Source organism: Nannospalax galili, unplaced genomic scaffold (assembly GCF_000622305.1).
Source record: "Nannospalax galili isolate Female #2095 unplaced genomic scaffold, S.galili_v1.0 scaffold1022, whole genome shotgun sequence".
Classification (NCBI taxonomy): Eukaryota; Metazoa; Chordata; class Mammalia; order Rodentia; family Spalacidae; genus Nannospalax; species Nannospalax galili.
The window spans coordinates 227,915-245,706 of record NW_008348201.1 but is presented as its reverse complement, the minus strand read 5'-3'; the positions used below and the strand labels follow the sequence as shown (position 1 = coordinate 245,706).

The 17,792-nt window shown below is 43.0% G+C and overlaps 1 protein-coding gene across 1 annotated transcript in view; it reads left to right on the top strand.

The window, feature by feature from the left end:
* The window catches only part of Gxylt1 (glucoside xylosyltransferase 1), a 43,812-nt gene that overhangs the window by 734 nt on the left and 25,286 nt on the right, over positions 1 to 17,792 (top strand). Inside the window, exons 2-5 of the mRNA XM_029569205.1 lie at positions 7 to 183; positions 10,449 to 10,541; positions 16,244 to 16,415; positions 17,045 to 17,170. Of these exons, the coding sequence (XP_029425065.1) occupies positions 7 to 183; positions 10,449 to 10,541; positions 16,244 to 16,415; positions 17,045 to 17,170 (568 nt within the window). The remainder of the gene's footprint in view (positions 1 to 6; positions 184 to 10,448; positions 10,542 to 16,243; positions 16,416 to 17,044; positions 17,171 to 17,792) is intronic.

The following is a 17,792-nucleotide window of genomic DNA, read 5'->3' as shown; positions in this document are numbered from 1 at the left end:
GCGGCGTTACCTGCGGATTGTGGGGCTTTGCCTGGCCTGTGGCTTCTGCTCTCTGCTGTACGCCTTCAGTCAGCTCGCCGTGTCCCTGGAGGAAGGAGCGGGCGGCGGGAGGCCGCAGGCCGCGGCGGCTTCCTGGCTGGCGGGCGGCGGGAGAGGCGCTGGCAACGCGGGCCGGCCGGGCAGGTACGGGCCGCGGCGCGGGGCTGGAGGCCTCCGTGGGGCGGGCGGGGTCCCCTCCGAGCGCTTGGTTTGCCGTCTCCCTGGTCCGTACAGAAGTTAGAAACGCAGTTAACTTGCAGCTTTCCCGAAGGTTCGCTGGAAGTCGGGGCGCCCGCAGGCGCCCTGCTGTGCGTGGCTGGGGGGCTCGCCTGCGGTTTCCATGGGAAAAGCGAGGTATTTAACTGTCTGCCGGCGCCTCCCTGGGCTCTTCATTTTCTCTGATAGCGCTTAGCGTTTTCCTCATGGCCGTTTTTAAATCCGGACGTGGCATAAAGCGAACTGTGTGGTTTCCTTCTGCAACTCTCGGGACCTTGAGTTAAACATGAGTGATAGCATGCTCGGTTCTGTATGGGATGGGTGGAGTGATACTTAGTATGGCCGGTTATTTTACGGGATGGATGCTATTTTTAAGAAGGAGAATTATGAAGTATCATACTGATGGGAGCGGATTTGCACAAATCACTGTCAGGGTTACAGTCATGATATTTAAGTGGAAAAATGTTCTGGTAACTTAACTAATACTTCAACACCTGAGCCTCGATGGGACACCTTCGTTTGTGAGCACCACCCAAGGCCCTGCCTCCAAACAGGAGATGGTGTAGGAAGAAAGGAATTGTAAGGCGAGTACCGAGCTTTGTGTAGTACCTGAGGGTTGATGGTCACTTCCGGAAGGAAAGGGGTTGGGGTGCGGGACCAAACCAAAGCAGCCTAAAAAAAGTGGATTATAGTTTCACCCTATGATTGATTACAGTCAGAAATATAGGGTCCAGGTTTATACGCAGTACATCCCACTGACCCCATTTCACAGAAAGTATTAATTCCCCACAAGTACATAACAAGAGATGCTGGTAAAAATCCTTCCAACTCCTTAAACAATTTAAAGTAAACATGGTTAAGGACAGTTTTTCAGCGAAGACTCTTATCAAAGTAGTTCTCTATAGTTGAAACTATTTCTAGCCAGGTGTGGTGACTTTGATGTGTAATCTCAGCAGGAGGTAGGCAGGAGAATGGACCGTTCCAGGCCAGCCTGTGTTACACAGTGTCTAGGTACTAAAATCTGGGGCTGGGAATGTAGCTCAGAGATGTAGCATCACAGAAACAAACAACAAAACACCTCCAGTGTTTTAGTCTTGGGAAAATGAGTTTAAGAGCCAGACAAACCGGTCCTTGTCCAGCACTGTGCAAGGTACTTTGGTCACATTATGTCGCTGCTCTGTGCACTAAGTTTTTCACTGTAACTAGTACCTAATTTGTCAGGTAAGTTGGTATATAATTGCCAAAATTGTATGTATTTAAAGCCAACAACTTGATGTTTTGATACATGTCTTGAAATGATTGTCACTTGTTTCCTTTTCAGATTGTCTAGATCTCAGGTTGCCCTCTTTCCCGGGTCCTTTGAACACTGGTAGGATATACTGAGAATTTAAAGACTGGAAAAAATGAGGGCTTTTAAGTCATGTACTTTTCCTTTGCCATGACTGGCTGTGTTTACACTCAACACATTTCCTCATTAGTCAGATATGGATTGTTGGGGAGAATTGAAAAGAAATAGACTGTATAGAATATAGTACCTGTTATGGTACCCGGTACAGTAAAATTGTAGCTGATATGGTGATTGTGTTGATAATTTGAATTTTCAGCAGTTTTTTGACCTTGGGGAAAAGTTCTGTTCATTGTGTCCTAGAGACCTGTTAAGCTAGAATGCCTGCTAGAATTTAAGCTAGTGAGGTCCAGGGGTCTGTGCTTTACCCAGAGAACCACTGATTGAGTTGAGAGGGGTTTGACCATATTTTTACACTAGTGTTTTTTTATTTTTATTTTTTGCACTACTATTTCCTCCTTCTTCCCTAAAGCTGTTTTTGAAGGAGAGAGGAACTGGGGCACTGAACACTAAAGAAAGTTGAATTACTTAGTTAAGTCCCCTCCCTCTGCTTTATTAATGCAGGGGTGTGTAACAGGATCACCTGCACTGTGTCCTACTACACCAACATTACAATTACCTGAACAAAAAGTCTGACTCTTAAATTTAGTTTTTAAGAGTGGGCCTGAACTCTGATGATACTCTCCCCACCAGATGTCTCCAGAACCGTCTGTCTCCTGGAACTGTCTTGTTGGAACTCTGGAACTGTGACCTTGAGGCAGATCCTACCCATGGTTTTATTCAAAATGGATTCTCCAGCTTCAGTTGGAAGTACAAGCTGGACTCCACCCTGATCTTACAGGCTATCCTGCGTTTTCATCCCTAGTCCGAGAATATCTCATTCACCCAGGGTCACGTGTCCTTCCCAGTCCTCATGGTGTGTTGTCTTTAGTGCTTTGATACATTAATTCTCCATACCCACATTCATTGTCTGTTTGGGTGGAGTACCCTATTTAGGTTGCCAAGGAAACAAGATCAGGTGTCCAGGTCAGAAGTCACAAGAGCACATGATTTTGCTGGAGTAATTAAAAGTTATTAATTAGTTCAAGCTGGGTGTGGTGGTGTATGCCTTTAGTCCCAGCACTTGGGAGGCAGATGCAGGTGAATCTCTTGAGCTCAAGCCCAGTTTTGTCTACGTAGCAAGTTCTAGGCCAGCTGGGGCTACAGGGAGACCCTGTCTCAAAAAGACCAAAGAAAAGAAGAAAAGCCATCAGTCCAGATTATGTTCATTATTCATATTATAAAAGTCATCCCTGCACTGCTACACCTTGTATTTTAATTCATTGAATAACATAGTGGATTCTACTTCACACCTTTGTGAAGTGTTCTTTGGGCTGCTCTAACAATCACCTCTGACCAAGTAATTTTTTATGTGTATGAGTGCTTTACCTCCATATACAAAAGTGCACATGTCACAGCAGTGCCTGTGGTGGCCAGGAGATGGCGTCAGATCCCCTGGAACTGGAATTACAGTTGTTAGCTGCCATGTGGGTGCTGGGAACTAAACTCATTTAAAAAAAAAATTTTTATTTTTATGTGTATGAGTGTGTTGTCTGCATGCATGTATGTACATGCACCCATGTCTTACAATGCCTGCGGAGGTCAGAAGGGAGCCTTGAATTCCCTGGAACTGGAGTTATGGACAGTTGATGGCCGCCATGTAGGTGCTGGGAATTGAACCCAGGTCCTCTGCAACATCAGCCAGTGCTTTTAACTGCTGAACCTTCTCTCTAGCCCCCTACTTTTTAGGATTCACCTCCCTGAAGATTTGGTGTCTGATGAGGACTCACTTCCTGTTGCATAGATGATACCTTTTTATGTTGTCACATGGCCAGACAAATGTCTAGAGCCTTGTTTATATGGACAGTATCTTTTTTTTTTTAAATATTTTTTTTTTATGTGTATGTGTGTATTGCCTGCATGTAGGTAAGTGCACCCGTGTTGTGCAATGGCAGCAGAGGACAGAAGAGACTGTCGGATCCCCTGGAACTGGAGTTACAGACAGTTGTTAGCTGCCATGTGGGTGCTGGGATTCGAACCCATGTCTTCTGCAAGAACAACGTTCTTATCTGCTGAGCCATCTCCAGCCCCCGACAGTAATCTTATTTATGGGGTTCAGCCCTTATGCCCTAATAACCCACTGAAGGCCTGATCTCCTAGCTAGCTAAAGTCATCACATTGATGATGAGGTTTTCTTTTGAGGCAGGGTTTACCTGTAGCTCCAGCTGGCCTGGAACTCTCTATGTAGACCCTGCTGGCCTTGAACTCAAGAGATCTGCTTGCCTCTGCCTCCCAAGTGCTGGGATCAAAGGGGTGCGCCTCCACACCTGACTGCTGATGAGGTTTTAATATAGGAATTTGGGTGGACAGAAATAACCCTAAGTACTTAATATTGGCTTGACTCATAGTATTTAATAAAAGCTGGTAATTAACATTACATATTTTTGGAGATTGCTCATTTGACTAACCAAAGAAGTATACTTTTTACTGAGAGATCTTAAATAATTCAGTATTATTGTCCAGATCATGTCTGCTGAAATACTTCTCTCCACCTAGAAACTTAAATTTTGTTCATAAAGTATATGTAGCGTAAAGTAGAATATGTTTGTTTTCAGATGGGCTATTTTTTTTTATGGCTTTATCTTTACTGTGCATAGAAAAACTTACCAGAGTTCCCTCTCCCACATATTATTTTAAACATTAAATCTTTAATCTAGATGTATTTTTTTTTTTTTTAGCAGGAGAGTGTATTGTTTGATCATTTTCTTTTTGGAATGGTTAGATTGTTTTCAGTGCCATTTGTCTTTTTTAAAAATATTTTTATTTTTATGTGTATGAGTGTATTGTCTGCATGTATGTACATGCACCCATGTCATGCAGTGCCTGCAGAGGGCAGAGATAGCCTCGAATTCCCCCTGGAACTGGAGTTATGGACAGTCGATAGCCGCCATGTATGTGCTGGGAATGGAACCCAGGTCCTCTGGAAGAGCAGTCAGTGCTCTTAACTGCTGAGCCATCTCTCCAGCCCCCTCTGCCCTTACTTACTGTTCATGAAATTAAGAGATCTGAAAAAGAAAGATGTGATTTCAAACGAGTTCAGGTGGTCTAGAGACTATAGTTGTAAGTGAATCATGCAGGCAGATTGTAAATCTAGTAACTTGGCATCCTTGACATACCCACATGAATCTTTGTTTCCTTGTACAGCCTCGGGGCTGGGGCCCGTGCTTTGAAGTTGTATTGTCTCCTTGTAGACCTGCATTCTGTCTACTGCATCCTTAAGAGTGGTTGTGCCTGAATTTATACTTGATTGTAAGTTGTACATAGGTTTTTTTGGGGGGCGGGTAGCATAGCTTATATGACGTTCAAGAGAGGGCGATACACAAAGCATAAGCTCCCATAGTCCATCTTCTACATTTTGACTAAGCTTTGAGATCCTTGCCATGCCCTGCCCAAAGTTCGCCAGCTGTCTGCACATCATCTTGCCCCTTGAGGTCTGTGCGAGGCCCATGGGGTCCTTGCAAGGCCCATGGCACCCCTCAAGGTCCACGGTGCCCCACAGGGTCCACAGTGCCCCACAGGGTCCACAGGAGGCTGGCTCACCTGCTCGCCTGCTGTTCACTGCTCCCAAAGTGCCACCAACTTCTCCTTTTTCCCAGTGTGCTCCGCTCCTCTCTGGGTCTCTAGACCCACCCCCTCTTTTCTGAGAAGGACAAATTTACCCAACATTCCACCCCTTCCTCTGGCTTTTACAATCTTTCCACCATTTCTTCCTCGAATTTCCCTGAGCCTTGGAGAGGGTAAGAGATGCAGGGCGATCTCTCTTGTATCATAGTGAGATAATGATCTCTTCGGGCTCCCCATCATTCTTCAAGATGTGGCTGCTGATCTCAGTGGTGTTTCCCCTACTATGATGACAAATAGAAGGAAGTAGACACATCGAAACAAACATGAATGTAAATACAAATGTCTAGAAGATATCCCAGTAGGTGTACTATATTCATTAAACAGTATACTTGCAATGGCTTCCCTGCTGGGGCCTGTAGCCTTCCCTGACACGGGGTTGACCTGGTCTATAGTACTAGATGTGTGTTCCACCCCTAGGAGCAGGCCTTAGCCAATTAGAAATTTGTCAATTGTACATATGTTAGTCAAGCCATTATTGCACTAGCAGGCATTGCTTGGCATGATTGGCATGCCCATCATGTGCAGCACATGGGGTCCATTGTTGAGTAGAATCATAGGGGATCCTTTCTTCCCCAGTTATCTGCATAGCATCTTCTGGCATTATGAACGTCATCCATCCAGTGGCATGGAGTTTTTGGCTTAGTCTCGGCTCCATCTCTTCTTTTCCCATGCTCACAACGTGCAGTGTCTTCAGTAACCTGGCCTTACCACCCTTTCTAGGTAAGTTATACATAGGATTTACTAAAGTCTTGTGACTCATCAGCATTTTGAAGTGAAAAGTAAATACCGTTTTTCTGTTTAATTAAATATAAAAGACATCCTGTCTTTGAATTTCAGTTAACTTCAAGCTTGAGAGCTATTACCGTGAAGAGCATTATTGTTAAGTGCCATTTTTATTGCTGTTTATTTTTGTCTTTTTCAGGGTCTCACTGTAACCCACACTGGCCTTGTGCTGGACTTCAGTGGTCCTCTGTGCCGGCCTCCCAAGTAGCTGCTGTTGCAGTTGGTGTCTATACTTTTTAAATCCAGTGAACAAATTTTGTTGTTGTTTTGAGACAGGGTTTTGGTGTAATTCAGGCTAGCCTTGAGTTTAACAGTTTACCACCTGAGCCTCCTAAGTGTTGGAATCACAGGAGTGTGCCAAAAGGCGCAGCTTGAAATTTTTGAAGCATTTGTAAGTACTGACATTTTCAAGAATATGTTTGTTTTTCATTAAACAGATGAAAATGTTTGCCTGTGGAAAAAACCTTTGTTTTGAAATAAATATAGGTTCATGGGACGCTTACAAAGGTCCTTGATGTGTCTGTCTTCCAGTTTCCCCAGTAGTCACATCTTACATGGAGTGCAGCATCTTGATCCAGAGAATATAATAATTTAGGATAGGACAGTGTTATTACCAAAGGTTGCCATTGTACAATTCACAGACCTCATTCAGATACCACGATTTATCTGGCCCTCTCTGTATGTGTAGACCTGTGCACTTAATGTTTTTGTGTATGAGTGTATTGCCTGCAGAGAAAACTTCAGGTCCCTGGACCTGGAGTTGCAGATGGTTGTTAGCTGCCATGTGGGTGCTGGGAATCTGACTTGCGTCCTCTGCAAGAGCAGTCAGTGCTCTTAACTGCTGAGCCATCTCTCCAGCCAGTTTTTGGTTTTTTTGAGACAAGGTCTCATGTAGCTGAGACTGGCTTTGAATTCACTTTATGGTATAGGATGACCTTGACCTCCTGAGTCTCAAATGTTGAGACCACAGGCACAGCTGTTAGCACCTGGCCTATCTTCTTTCTGAACATAATGTTTCCAGTGCTCCTGAGTATTTAACCAGGAGAGGAAGTGGTGGACTGTGGCAGCCCATCGCTGAGGATATGAAAAACCATGATGTTCATACATTTTAGTCATTTTTATTTTGCTTTATTTTACTTTTGTTTTTTGAGAAAGGGTTTCCCTGTAGCCCCAGCTGACCTGGAACTGGCTAATGTAGACCAGGCTGGCCTTGATTTCACAGAAATCCCACTGCCCATGCCTCCCAAGTGCTGGAATTAAAGGTGTGGGCCATCACACCCAGCTTTATTTTTATTTTTTAAAGTTTTTTTTTTTTTAATTCTAATTATGTGAATGTGTATGGGGGGTATTTGCACATGAGTGCAGGTGTGTGCAGAGGCCTGGAGCTGGGGTTATAAGGAGTTGTAAGCTGCCAGTTGTGGGTGCTGGGGAGCTGAACTTAAGTCCTCTGCAGGAACAGTATGTGATCTTAACTGAACCATCTCTCCCGCCCCCATTTATTTATATTTTCTGTGTGCCTGCATGCACACTCCAGGGACTGTGTGCAGGTTAGAGGACCACCCTCAGGTGTTGGTTCTGGCCTTCCACCTTGTGGTTTCCAGACAGTGAACTCAGGTCCACAGACTCAAGGCGAGTACCTTGATCCACTTCATCATCCCACTGGTCCCTAAGTTTATACCCTAGAAGGGAAGTATGACATAGTATTTTTCCTTACTTTTTTGTAACAACTCTAAACATTTCAGCAGTTCATAAACCAACAGGCATTTATTTCTTAGCCATGGCCATGGCTATGACTGAACATCTTATTCTGGGACCCAGGCTGAAGACTTGGACATTGAATATGCCCAGTTCTACACAGGGGAGGAGTAAGGGGATGGCTTGGACTTCACAATCCCGTTTGGGGCAATGCTTATATTACTTCAGGGCAGTCTCTGTAGTAAGGGGATGTAAACTCCTATAGAGGCTGGAAGGTCACACGGAAATGCGTAGGGTTGCATAATCCTTTTACAGTCAAGGGTGTGGGTTGTAAAATTCTGTGAGGTAATATAGTCTAGAAGTTACTGATAAAGGAGAAAGAAGGGCTAATTGATGCAAGATGTTTAAAGACCCCAGAGGAGAGGACAGCAATAGAGTGCAGGTGGAATGCCTGTGGCATTAGGGGTAGGCCTATGGCTGGCTTAGGAGAGGGTGAATTAGGTCAGTAGTAGGCCTGTCATTGTTTTGTGGTCATCTGAGGATGTGGCTAAATGGCTTGGCTTTAACCTGAGATTTTACTGGAAAGCTGTGGTCAAAGAATGAAGCAGGAATTGCAGATGTAGGAAAGGATGGACGAACCATATGGTCTAATGTGAGTAGGGAAGGGCCCACAGGAGGGAGCTTAAGCTTGCATATGCACCTGGGGCCAAGTGGACTCCTACTGTCCCTCCATAGACAGTGTTTCTCGTTCAAGTCTGACCTTAAGACACATAAACTAGTCTGGCCCCTTGATCTGTTGATTCTTTTTTCTTTTCCAGAGCTAAGGACCAAAACCAGGGCCTTGAGCTTGTTAGGCAAGCACTCTACCACTGAGCTAAATCCCCAACCCCATGTTGATTCTTAATTAACCAGGCCTAGGCTCCTGTATCTGTATTTCTAATAAATGACTTTGGGACCAGACAGACGTAGAAAATAAGCACAAGCGATTGTTGGGTAATAAAGTGAAAGTTGAGGTGTTGTTATACCTCATTTCACAAAGCAATTTTTATTAAAAATATTGAAATTTCTGTTTTCATTTCCATTTCCACTCACTATTGTGGAGTTTGACAGGAAAGATGGAATAATCTGTTTAGTTACTGTTATATTTTTTTCAAGAATAAAGGTACATGTTAGGTGTTTATTGTAAGTAAATTGTAGATTTATTGAAGTAACACAGTGATAATGTCTGTATCTGAAAAGTTTGCTGTGAAACTTAGATGATTGTCTACTTGAATTTGAAAGAAGTGTGTATATGTAAGTTGTTATCAGTACCACTGTTTGTCTGCCTGGTATGAAATGTGATCTTTTAAACATAAGGAAGCATCGTCACTAGTGGGGCACAGACAGTTTCTAATCAAGTGATAGTTTTACTGTGATGGACCTGATTACTTTCTTGACTTACTAATCTTTTTAAAAATTAAGATACATAACTTTTGGGGTGGTGCTGTATCCCTCAAAGGAAAATCAGATTGTGGTGTAACTTTCTGGTGATTTTAAATTCCAACATTGTAGTCGTCTGTGCAAGAGTGTGTAGAATTTCTTAGGTCACAAGTCAGATCCTGTGCCCAGTCTCATTTACCTAGGTTCAGTGTAGCTCTTTGCAGCTGACCTCATTATGTCTCCAAGCTGAGGACCCTTGCTGTAAATCCTAGACATTTGTGGGAAACAGTGAGTTTTGCAAATGTGGAATTCCATATTGATACTAGAGTAGTAACTTGCAGTTGACTATGGGGAAAACAAAGCTCCGTGGTGTTGAGCCGTGAAGTGTCGTGGTGGTGACCTGCTCTACCTTCACACCTCCACATCGTGGATGTCAGATTGTTTGGAAGGAAAAACAGTGAAATGCATACTTTTTTGTATCAAGAGATCGTTTTTCATTCTTTTTTGGGCATTCACCCTGTATCCCCAGCTGTATGTAGACCAGTCTGGCCTTGAACTCACAGAGGTCCACAGGCCTCTGCCTCCCAAGCTCTGGGACTACAGGTATAGGCCACCACACCTGGCTCATTGTTTTCATTCTTAATACCAACTTTAAGACAAAAGCCCACAATTGTTCTTCCATTTCAGCATGAATAATAAAACAGTGGTGCCTGTTAGCATGACTGAGCTATCAGTGTAAAACAACACTGTGCAAGTAGCTTGGATTGATGATTAACTTGAAAGTATTTAATGATCTTAATTCCCCTTCTACCTGCATTTGTGATGTTGGAATTTTGTCCTAGGCTAAACAAAATTTTGGAAGAGAATTGAATTTTGTTTTAGGATAATATTTGTAGTAGTCCATGAAGAAAAAAAATTACGACGTGTTAGTATTTTGTCTGCGTTATCAGAGGGGAGGAGATTTTAATGTATTTAGAGAGTTCCTGACTGGAAAACTTTGTCAGTTGTAGAATATTCTAACCTAATGGTTTTAAGGTTTTATTTAAAATAATGTGCCCTAAGAAGAAATCAGATTTCTAAAAAAACTTCAATTTACCATAGCAACTTGGATTTGGAATTTTGTTGCTGTAAAATAAAACAGTAAGTTATTGTTACTAAGTAAATTCCTTGGTAGTCCCCAATCTGAACTGAGTACTCACACAGGATTGTTATTTCTTCTTACTGTTAGGTGTAAAGATTTCTCTCTCTGTTACTGGAATCCCTATTGGATGCTGCCCTCTGATGTTTGTGGAATGAACTGCTTTTGGGAAGCGGCTCTTAGGTAGGCCCTTAACATTTAATTGGGAGATCAGAGTAGAAAAGAGTAGATAACCAGCCTCTACTATCATAGAACGAGCATTGTTTCTTTTCCTGTAACTTAATAGCATATAAGTAGATAATTGATTTGCTATTCCTTTACCTCATCTTTTAGTTATCACTAATTTTAATAGTATTACATGTAAATACTAATTTTTTAAAGATGTTATTAAGATAAATGCTAATTTTTTAGGAGGATTTATGTTTGAAATTTAACATGCATTCACGCGCATACACACAGTAGAATTTAATAAAAAAAGCTAGTATACTGAAAACACATTTTGTAGGTGGATGTGACAGGTAAGGAAGGATTTTATTAGTTTTAACCGAGAGATTGACTCATGAAGTGGGAAGATAAAGATATCTTTACTGAAGGAGGAAAAGATTCGACGTTATTTCTTGACCTTTCAAGTCACTGAGAAGTTGGGCTTTGCCCACTGCTAGATGAAGAAGGTATTGACTAAATGGGTTTATGGCAGTGGCTCTCAGCCTTCCCAAGACAGAGGCAGAGGCGAATGTGGTCATCACGTCAGATGCCCTTCTCAAGAGCAAAAGTGTTTTGAGACTCACCCATTTTAACGTAGTTTTTATGATTAATTTAAATTTTAACTCTCATTCTGTTTGCCAGGGGCTGTACTGTGTGCTGGTCACCATGTTATTGAGTTGGGTTAATGTGGTTCCACATTTCAGAGCTTACATTCTAGTGTTTGCACTGGTGAACTGAGGTTACAAGAGAGGATGATAGGATGCACCATTTCATGAAATGCCCGATTCCTTTTCAGGGAAATCCTTCTGTGGGGAATCAAAGAGCAGATTAGTCCGAGCAAGGACAGGAGTTCAAGTGATCCATATGGAGGAATTGCAATTATCTGCTCTTTTTTGTTTTAAATTTTTAAGTTGACAAATGCCTGTGGATACTTAGGACATAGTTTGATGTTTGATGTAGGTATTTGGTGTGGCATGATTGTATCAAACTCACTGTCATATTGCCTACCTCACAAACTTACTTGGTTTTTATTTTTTAAAGCAACTCTGATCACAAGCTCTTCCTTTGTGACTGGCACTGTGTACCTTTGGTCAGTACCCTGCTTCCCATTTCTGCTAACCACCGTTCTATCATTCTGCTCTGTCCATGAGCTTCACCTCCTGTACCTGGTAGCAGTACTCACCAAGTCTAGCATTCTCAATCCATCATACAATCCATGAGCAAATGCAAGGAAGAGTTGATCCAGCTTTTCTCTGCCCGTGACAGGTTTCACTGTGTTGTGCCTGGCTTGTAGGCTTGTCCTAGTTTGCTTTCTGTTGCTGTGACAAAACACTGATTTAAAAACAACTTGGGGAGGTAAGGGTTTATTTCATCTTAACACTTGCAGGTAACAGTTCATTACTGAAGAAAGTGAGGGCAGGCGCTCAGGCTAGGTGCTGGAAGCATAAACAGCAGAGGACTGCTGCTTACTGGCTTGCTTCATCCTCCTATCTCTGCCTTCCACAGTAGAAGGATCTCCCCTGACTTCATGTGTTCCAGGGATGGGCAGCTAGTCAGGCTTGCCTGCAGATACCTTTACCCCTTCTCCGCTTTGTGATACAAAGGTTTTGTTTTGTTTTGTAGAATGGCCCTGGATATGCCTTTGTCCTCATGAATAGATTTAGGATTTGGGGCAGGTTTTCTGCATAGGAGATGTTCTTTAGCACATGCTGTCACCAGGAGTCAGCTAGTGTCATAAGCTTAATGTCATTGGTTACATTTTATGAAATGGTTAAGGCAATGGTCTTCCATGCCTGCTCTGTAAAGTCTGTATGTTACAAAGTCTCGTACTATGTGTGGAAATACTTCCTTTGGCTTTTTTTGGGGTGGCTGTATGTGTATGTTGTGTGACTATGTGTGTGACTTATGTGTGCCCAGAAGAGACTGTTGGATCCCCTAGTGCTGGAGGTACAGTTTGTAAGCCATGGATGTGGGTGTTGGGAACCAAACTGGTACTCTGCAAGAGCAGCCAGTGCTCAAGTACTCATAACCACTGAGCTGCCTCTCCAGCACCCCAAATACATTCTTACTATGCAGTTTTTACTCTATTATTTATTACAAAAATGCCAAAGTAGTGATCTTGATAATTGTCTCATTCTGTATTTATTTACTTAAAATTTTATTTTTATTTTTTATGTATGTGAGTAAATGTACCCGGGTCCTGCAGTGCCTGGCATAGGTCAGAAGAGAGGGTTGGATTCCCCTGGAACTGGAGTTGTGTACAGTTTTCACCAGCCATGTGGGTGTTGGGAGTCAAACCCTGCTCCTCTGCAAGAGCAGCCAGTGCTCTTAGTTGCTGAGCCATCTCTCCAGCCCCTTATTTTTTATTTAAAAAAATTTTTTATGTGGGTGAGTGTTTGCCTGCATGTATGTAAGTGTACCTGTGCATGCAGTGCCTGAGGAGGTCAGTAGAGGGCATGAGATCTCCCAGAACTGGGCTTATGGACATTTGTGAGCCGCCATGGGGGTGCTGGGTACTGAACCCTGGTCCTTTGCAAGAGCAGCCAGTGCTCTTAACCATTGTGCCATCTCTGCAGCCCATTCTGTATTTATTGGTTGGTGGTTTTTGAAGAGCTTTTCCCCCTTAGCCTTTTGTTTATGTGCACTTGTGGATTCAGTTTTTAATCAAATTATGCTATTCGTTACTGTTATACTTGTTTCTTTGTTGGTATTGGGGATTGAACCCAGGGCAAGCTGGGCAAGTGTTTTACTACAGAGTTATATCCCAGCTCTTTTTTTCTCTTTGTGAGACTCAGATTTCTCGTTGAAAATGAGTGAGAATCTGTGTAAGATATTTAGACATGCTCAGTTGAGGAAAGGCGTGACAGTTGAGCTGCTTAGAGCCCTCAGGGTGTTTGTCAGCTGAGTTCAGGGAAGGCCTCTGCAGTGATGTCCATACAGGAGCTCTGCAGCCATCCTTCTGTTGAAGTGCACAGTATCACAGGAATCCCCTGAAGTGAGGTTTGTCCCCTTCCGTCTTAGTTTGGTTTCCTGTTGCTGTGGTAACACAGCTGACAAAAGCAGCTTAGGGCAGAAGGTATTTTTTGGGCTCACAGTTCCAGGTTCCATCATTTTGGGAAGTGATGATGGCAGAAACTTGAGGCAGCCAGTCACGTCACACCTCCAGTCCAGAGCAGAGAGCAGTGAGTGCTGCATGGGTGCTCAGCTTATTCTGCCTTCCATGAGGTTCAGGGCCCAGGAAATGGTGCTGCCCACACTGAGCCTGTGTCTGTCTTTCCACCTCCATTAACCTAATTAAGAAAGTCCCTTCCAGGCCAGCCTTGTCTGGATAGTTTTCCTCATTGGGACTCCCTTCCCAGATGATTCTACCTTGTGTCAAGTTGACACTTAAACCAACCATCACATCTTCAAACAGCCTTCTAGTCAGGAGCTTAGGCAGTAGTAATTTTAGCTCTTCACTTGGAGAGCTTCCTGGAATTACCTGAGGGTGGCTGGAAGGGCCTTTGATAACAGTAAAGCTGGGTAGGAAAGAAGCCTTCCTGAGGTGCTGGATCCCTGTGGCCCATGGTTAGCAAAACTCAGGCGCTCTTAATGCCTCTCTCTGGGTGAGTAGGCTGCTGCTTCTCCATGTAAAAGGTCTGAGGGATCTTGAATTCCTAGTGCCTACCTACTTCAGGCCATGCTGCTGCGCTCCAGGCAGGGGCATCCACTGCCCTGCTTCCCATACTCAGCTCTCCACACTTCCCACGTTCAGCACTCCACACTTCCACGCGCAGCTCTCCATGCTTCCACGTGCAGCTCTCCATGCTTCCACGCGCAGCTCTCCATGCTTCCACGTGCAGCTCTCCATGCTCAGCTCTCCACGCTTCCATGCTCAGCTTATGCCACACTGGATTGTGGGAACCCTCTACTATCTTTGAATTATCTGAAGACTTCTTCTGGTCACGTGAAAAAGTAGCTAGAACTTCAAAATGTCCTTTTAGATAAACATTTCTTTAAGAATTCTTTTTGTATAAATGTTTTGCCTGCATGTATGTAAGTATATCCAATGCATGCAATACCCTGGACCATGGAGGCCCTGGAACTGGAGTTAAGATTGCTGTGGTTCTCCCCCGCCCTTTTTGGTGTTTTTTTGTTTTGTTTTGTTTTTTTGGTCTTTTTGAGACAGGGTCTCCCTGTAGCCCCAGTTGTCCTGGAACTCACTATGTAGACCAGGCTGGCCTTGAACTCACAGAGATCCACCTGCCTCTGCCTCCCAAGTACTGAGACTAAAGGCATATGCTATCACATCTTCCAAAAGTACTACATTTTAATTAAAGTCCCTGCAGAGGTAAAGAAATATTATCCAGGGGCTAGAGAGGCAGCTCTGGTTAAGAATACTGAGTGCTCTTGCAGAGGACGTGGGCTTGGTTCCCAGCACTCAAATGGTGGCTAACAACTATCCCTATTCCAGGGGATCCGATGCCCTCTTCTGACCTCTGTGACCATTGCATGCACGTGGTACATGTCCATACATGCAGGCGGAACACTCATACACATAAAAATAAGTAAATTTATTTTTAAATCTAGAGCCCATTTTTATAGATTTTGACAAGATCCCACCATTCGTTTGGCCAGAATAACTGAAATGGCTGCTTCCTGTGAGCAGCGTAGGAAAGTTTCGTTATCAATTCCTGCAACCTAGAAGTTTACTTTAGATTTCTTCCAATTCTTTTGCAATTGTTTTTCTGTCCTTGCTGTGTAGGGTCCAGGTGGTGGGCAGAGACATCTTCAAAGTATATAGATAGTACACTCCCTGGTATGGTTTCCATGGTAGGAACTGAAAGGCTTAGCAGAAATGAGGGCTAGGGATGGAAAGTATGGATAGGGGAGGAGGCACTACTGTCTAATGCCTTCAGTGGAACAGTGTGGAGAGCGTTAAGAAGACTGGAGCTCATGCTCACACCAGGGAATGAAAGGCACACAGCAGGTTCTCAGGGCTGTAGGGGCTCCTGAGCCTGGCACTAACCGTGCTGTTTTGTTACAGGCAGGTTCCTTTCTAGCCTGGTGCTAACCCTGCTGTTCTGTTACAGGCAGGGTCCTATCTAGCTTAGGCAGGGACAGACACTTAGGAATCTTTCCTTCCCAAAAGATTTAGTGTGTGAGAGAGCCCTTTGGAAATATGTGTATCTTGCTGCATAAGTGGAATTGAATGTGTGCCACTAAAAAAAGTTACATGAACAAATTTCTTGTAATCAGCATGGCACAAGGCTGAAATATTTACAGATAAAGTTATGAGCTCCTTGTATCACAGTGATCTAATTGTGGGTTGAGGGAGGTGTGGGGAGGGTGTGTGTGTGTGTGTGTGTGTATTTTAAATAAGGCTTTTGGGTGTTTGAATGAAGGCCTTCAGATCATTTCTGCCTCCTTTCTTGACATCCAGTCTGAGTGACAAGTGGAGTCAGCTAGGCATTCTTGGGAGAATTGAGGAAGTCATTGTCTTTTGCCTAGTGAGGCACAATGTTAGCGGACAGGTTAGGAATACAGAAATACACAATTGCTTGATTCAGCATTGTGTTTTGTAACTTGATACATCTTGCTTTTTAAATAGAAGATTTTAACTTCTGTTTTCAGTCACAATGAAAATACCGTTTTGGAACAAACACATGCTAAACTCTGGGAAATGTGTTCTTTCCTGTTAGATACAGTCTGAAAGCACAGCCTGTAGAGAAAATGCACCTTGCTGTTGTTGCCTGTGGTGAAAGACTAGAAGAGACTGTGACCATGCTGAAGTCCGCCCTCATCTTCAGCATCAAACCACTGCAGTTCCATATTTTTGCTGAAGACCAACTACATGATAGCTTTAAAGACAGAGTAAGTACGTGAGGTGAAGAGTGTGGAGTTGAGTGTGACGGTATAATGTGGTAATAGGCTATTGTTTTAGTCCTTCATTGGGCACGAATGTTGATTCTGTAACCTTTCTCTCCTAGAGTTGAGTGCTCTTTCTACTACTAACCACTTCTTTCCAGGAGTTCCGATACAAAGGGTGAAGGAACAAGAGTGGGCATCTTCAGGTCCTTCGCCACCGTGAGGACGCTTTCTTTCTGTATGAATTTAGTCATTTGACTCTACCTACCTCTTGAGTAGAAAATACATTGTTTATTCAGGGCAGCCTTTTCACTTCCTTAACAAGAAATGACGATGCCAGAATTAGAGATCACGTTCAAGGAGGAAAGCATGTAAGAGGAAAATGATCTTGGCCCTCAGCCATGTGTTCTGATAAGTACCATTTGTCCTAGACCTTGGGGGTAAAGGGTTCGTAGCATATCACTCTATTATTTAGATTTGAAGTGAGAGCAAAGAAGATGGTGCAAAAGAATCTTTTAAATGTATAACAAAATGCTGTGGTATTTTAGTTTTTGTTTTGTTTTGTTTTGTTGCTATTTTATTGGAGAGAAAATTGAAAGTTAAACAAATCTACATTGGTTTATGTTTTGTTGTAGCTTGACAGCTGGTCATTTCTGCAAAGATTTCACTATACGTTGTACCCCATCACCTTCCCGAGTGACAGCGCTGTGGAGTGGAGGAAGCTGTTTAAGCCGTGTGCTTCCCAAAGGCTGTTCTTACCAGTAAGTGTTTCCTTCCCATTGTTTGTTTTCTTTCTTAAATTTTGAAACTCACTTTTCTACAGATGAGTTTCTGAAAAATTACATATAAATCTAGTTAAGTAAATAAAGACACATGTCCAAACATGAGAACAAAAATTTTCCATAGAAGAAGCTAAAACTATAATAAAAACTTTAAAAATGAAAAATTTGGGTCTTGGGATTTAGCTCAATGATAGAGCTGATCCTCAACACTGAGAAACAGAAAGAAACTTTTTTAGTACTTCTTGTTGAAATAACATTTCTTACATGAAGTTGCTATGAACAGTTTTAACTCTAGGAAGGAATACTAGGTCTCAGTGGAGTCAGGTGTATCTCCACGTAAGTCCGTTCGGCAAGTAGTGTGACATGCAGCTTCAGGCTGTGTGTACAGCTTGGGAAATGAGACAGGCTGAATCACTAAAAGCATTTCTGTCTTATGCCAAGTCAACCTTTTTTAAATGACAGCAGTTATAAATGCAGTTATGAAACCTTTAAGTTATGTAAACACAGAGAAAATGGGAACCATTTATTTAGTAGAGCTCTTTGGTGGTCTCAGGTGATAAACTCTGATACATAATTTCTTAATCTAAATTTACCTCATGAA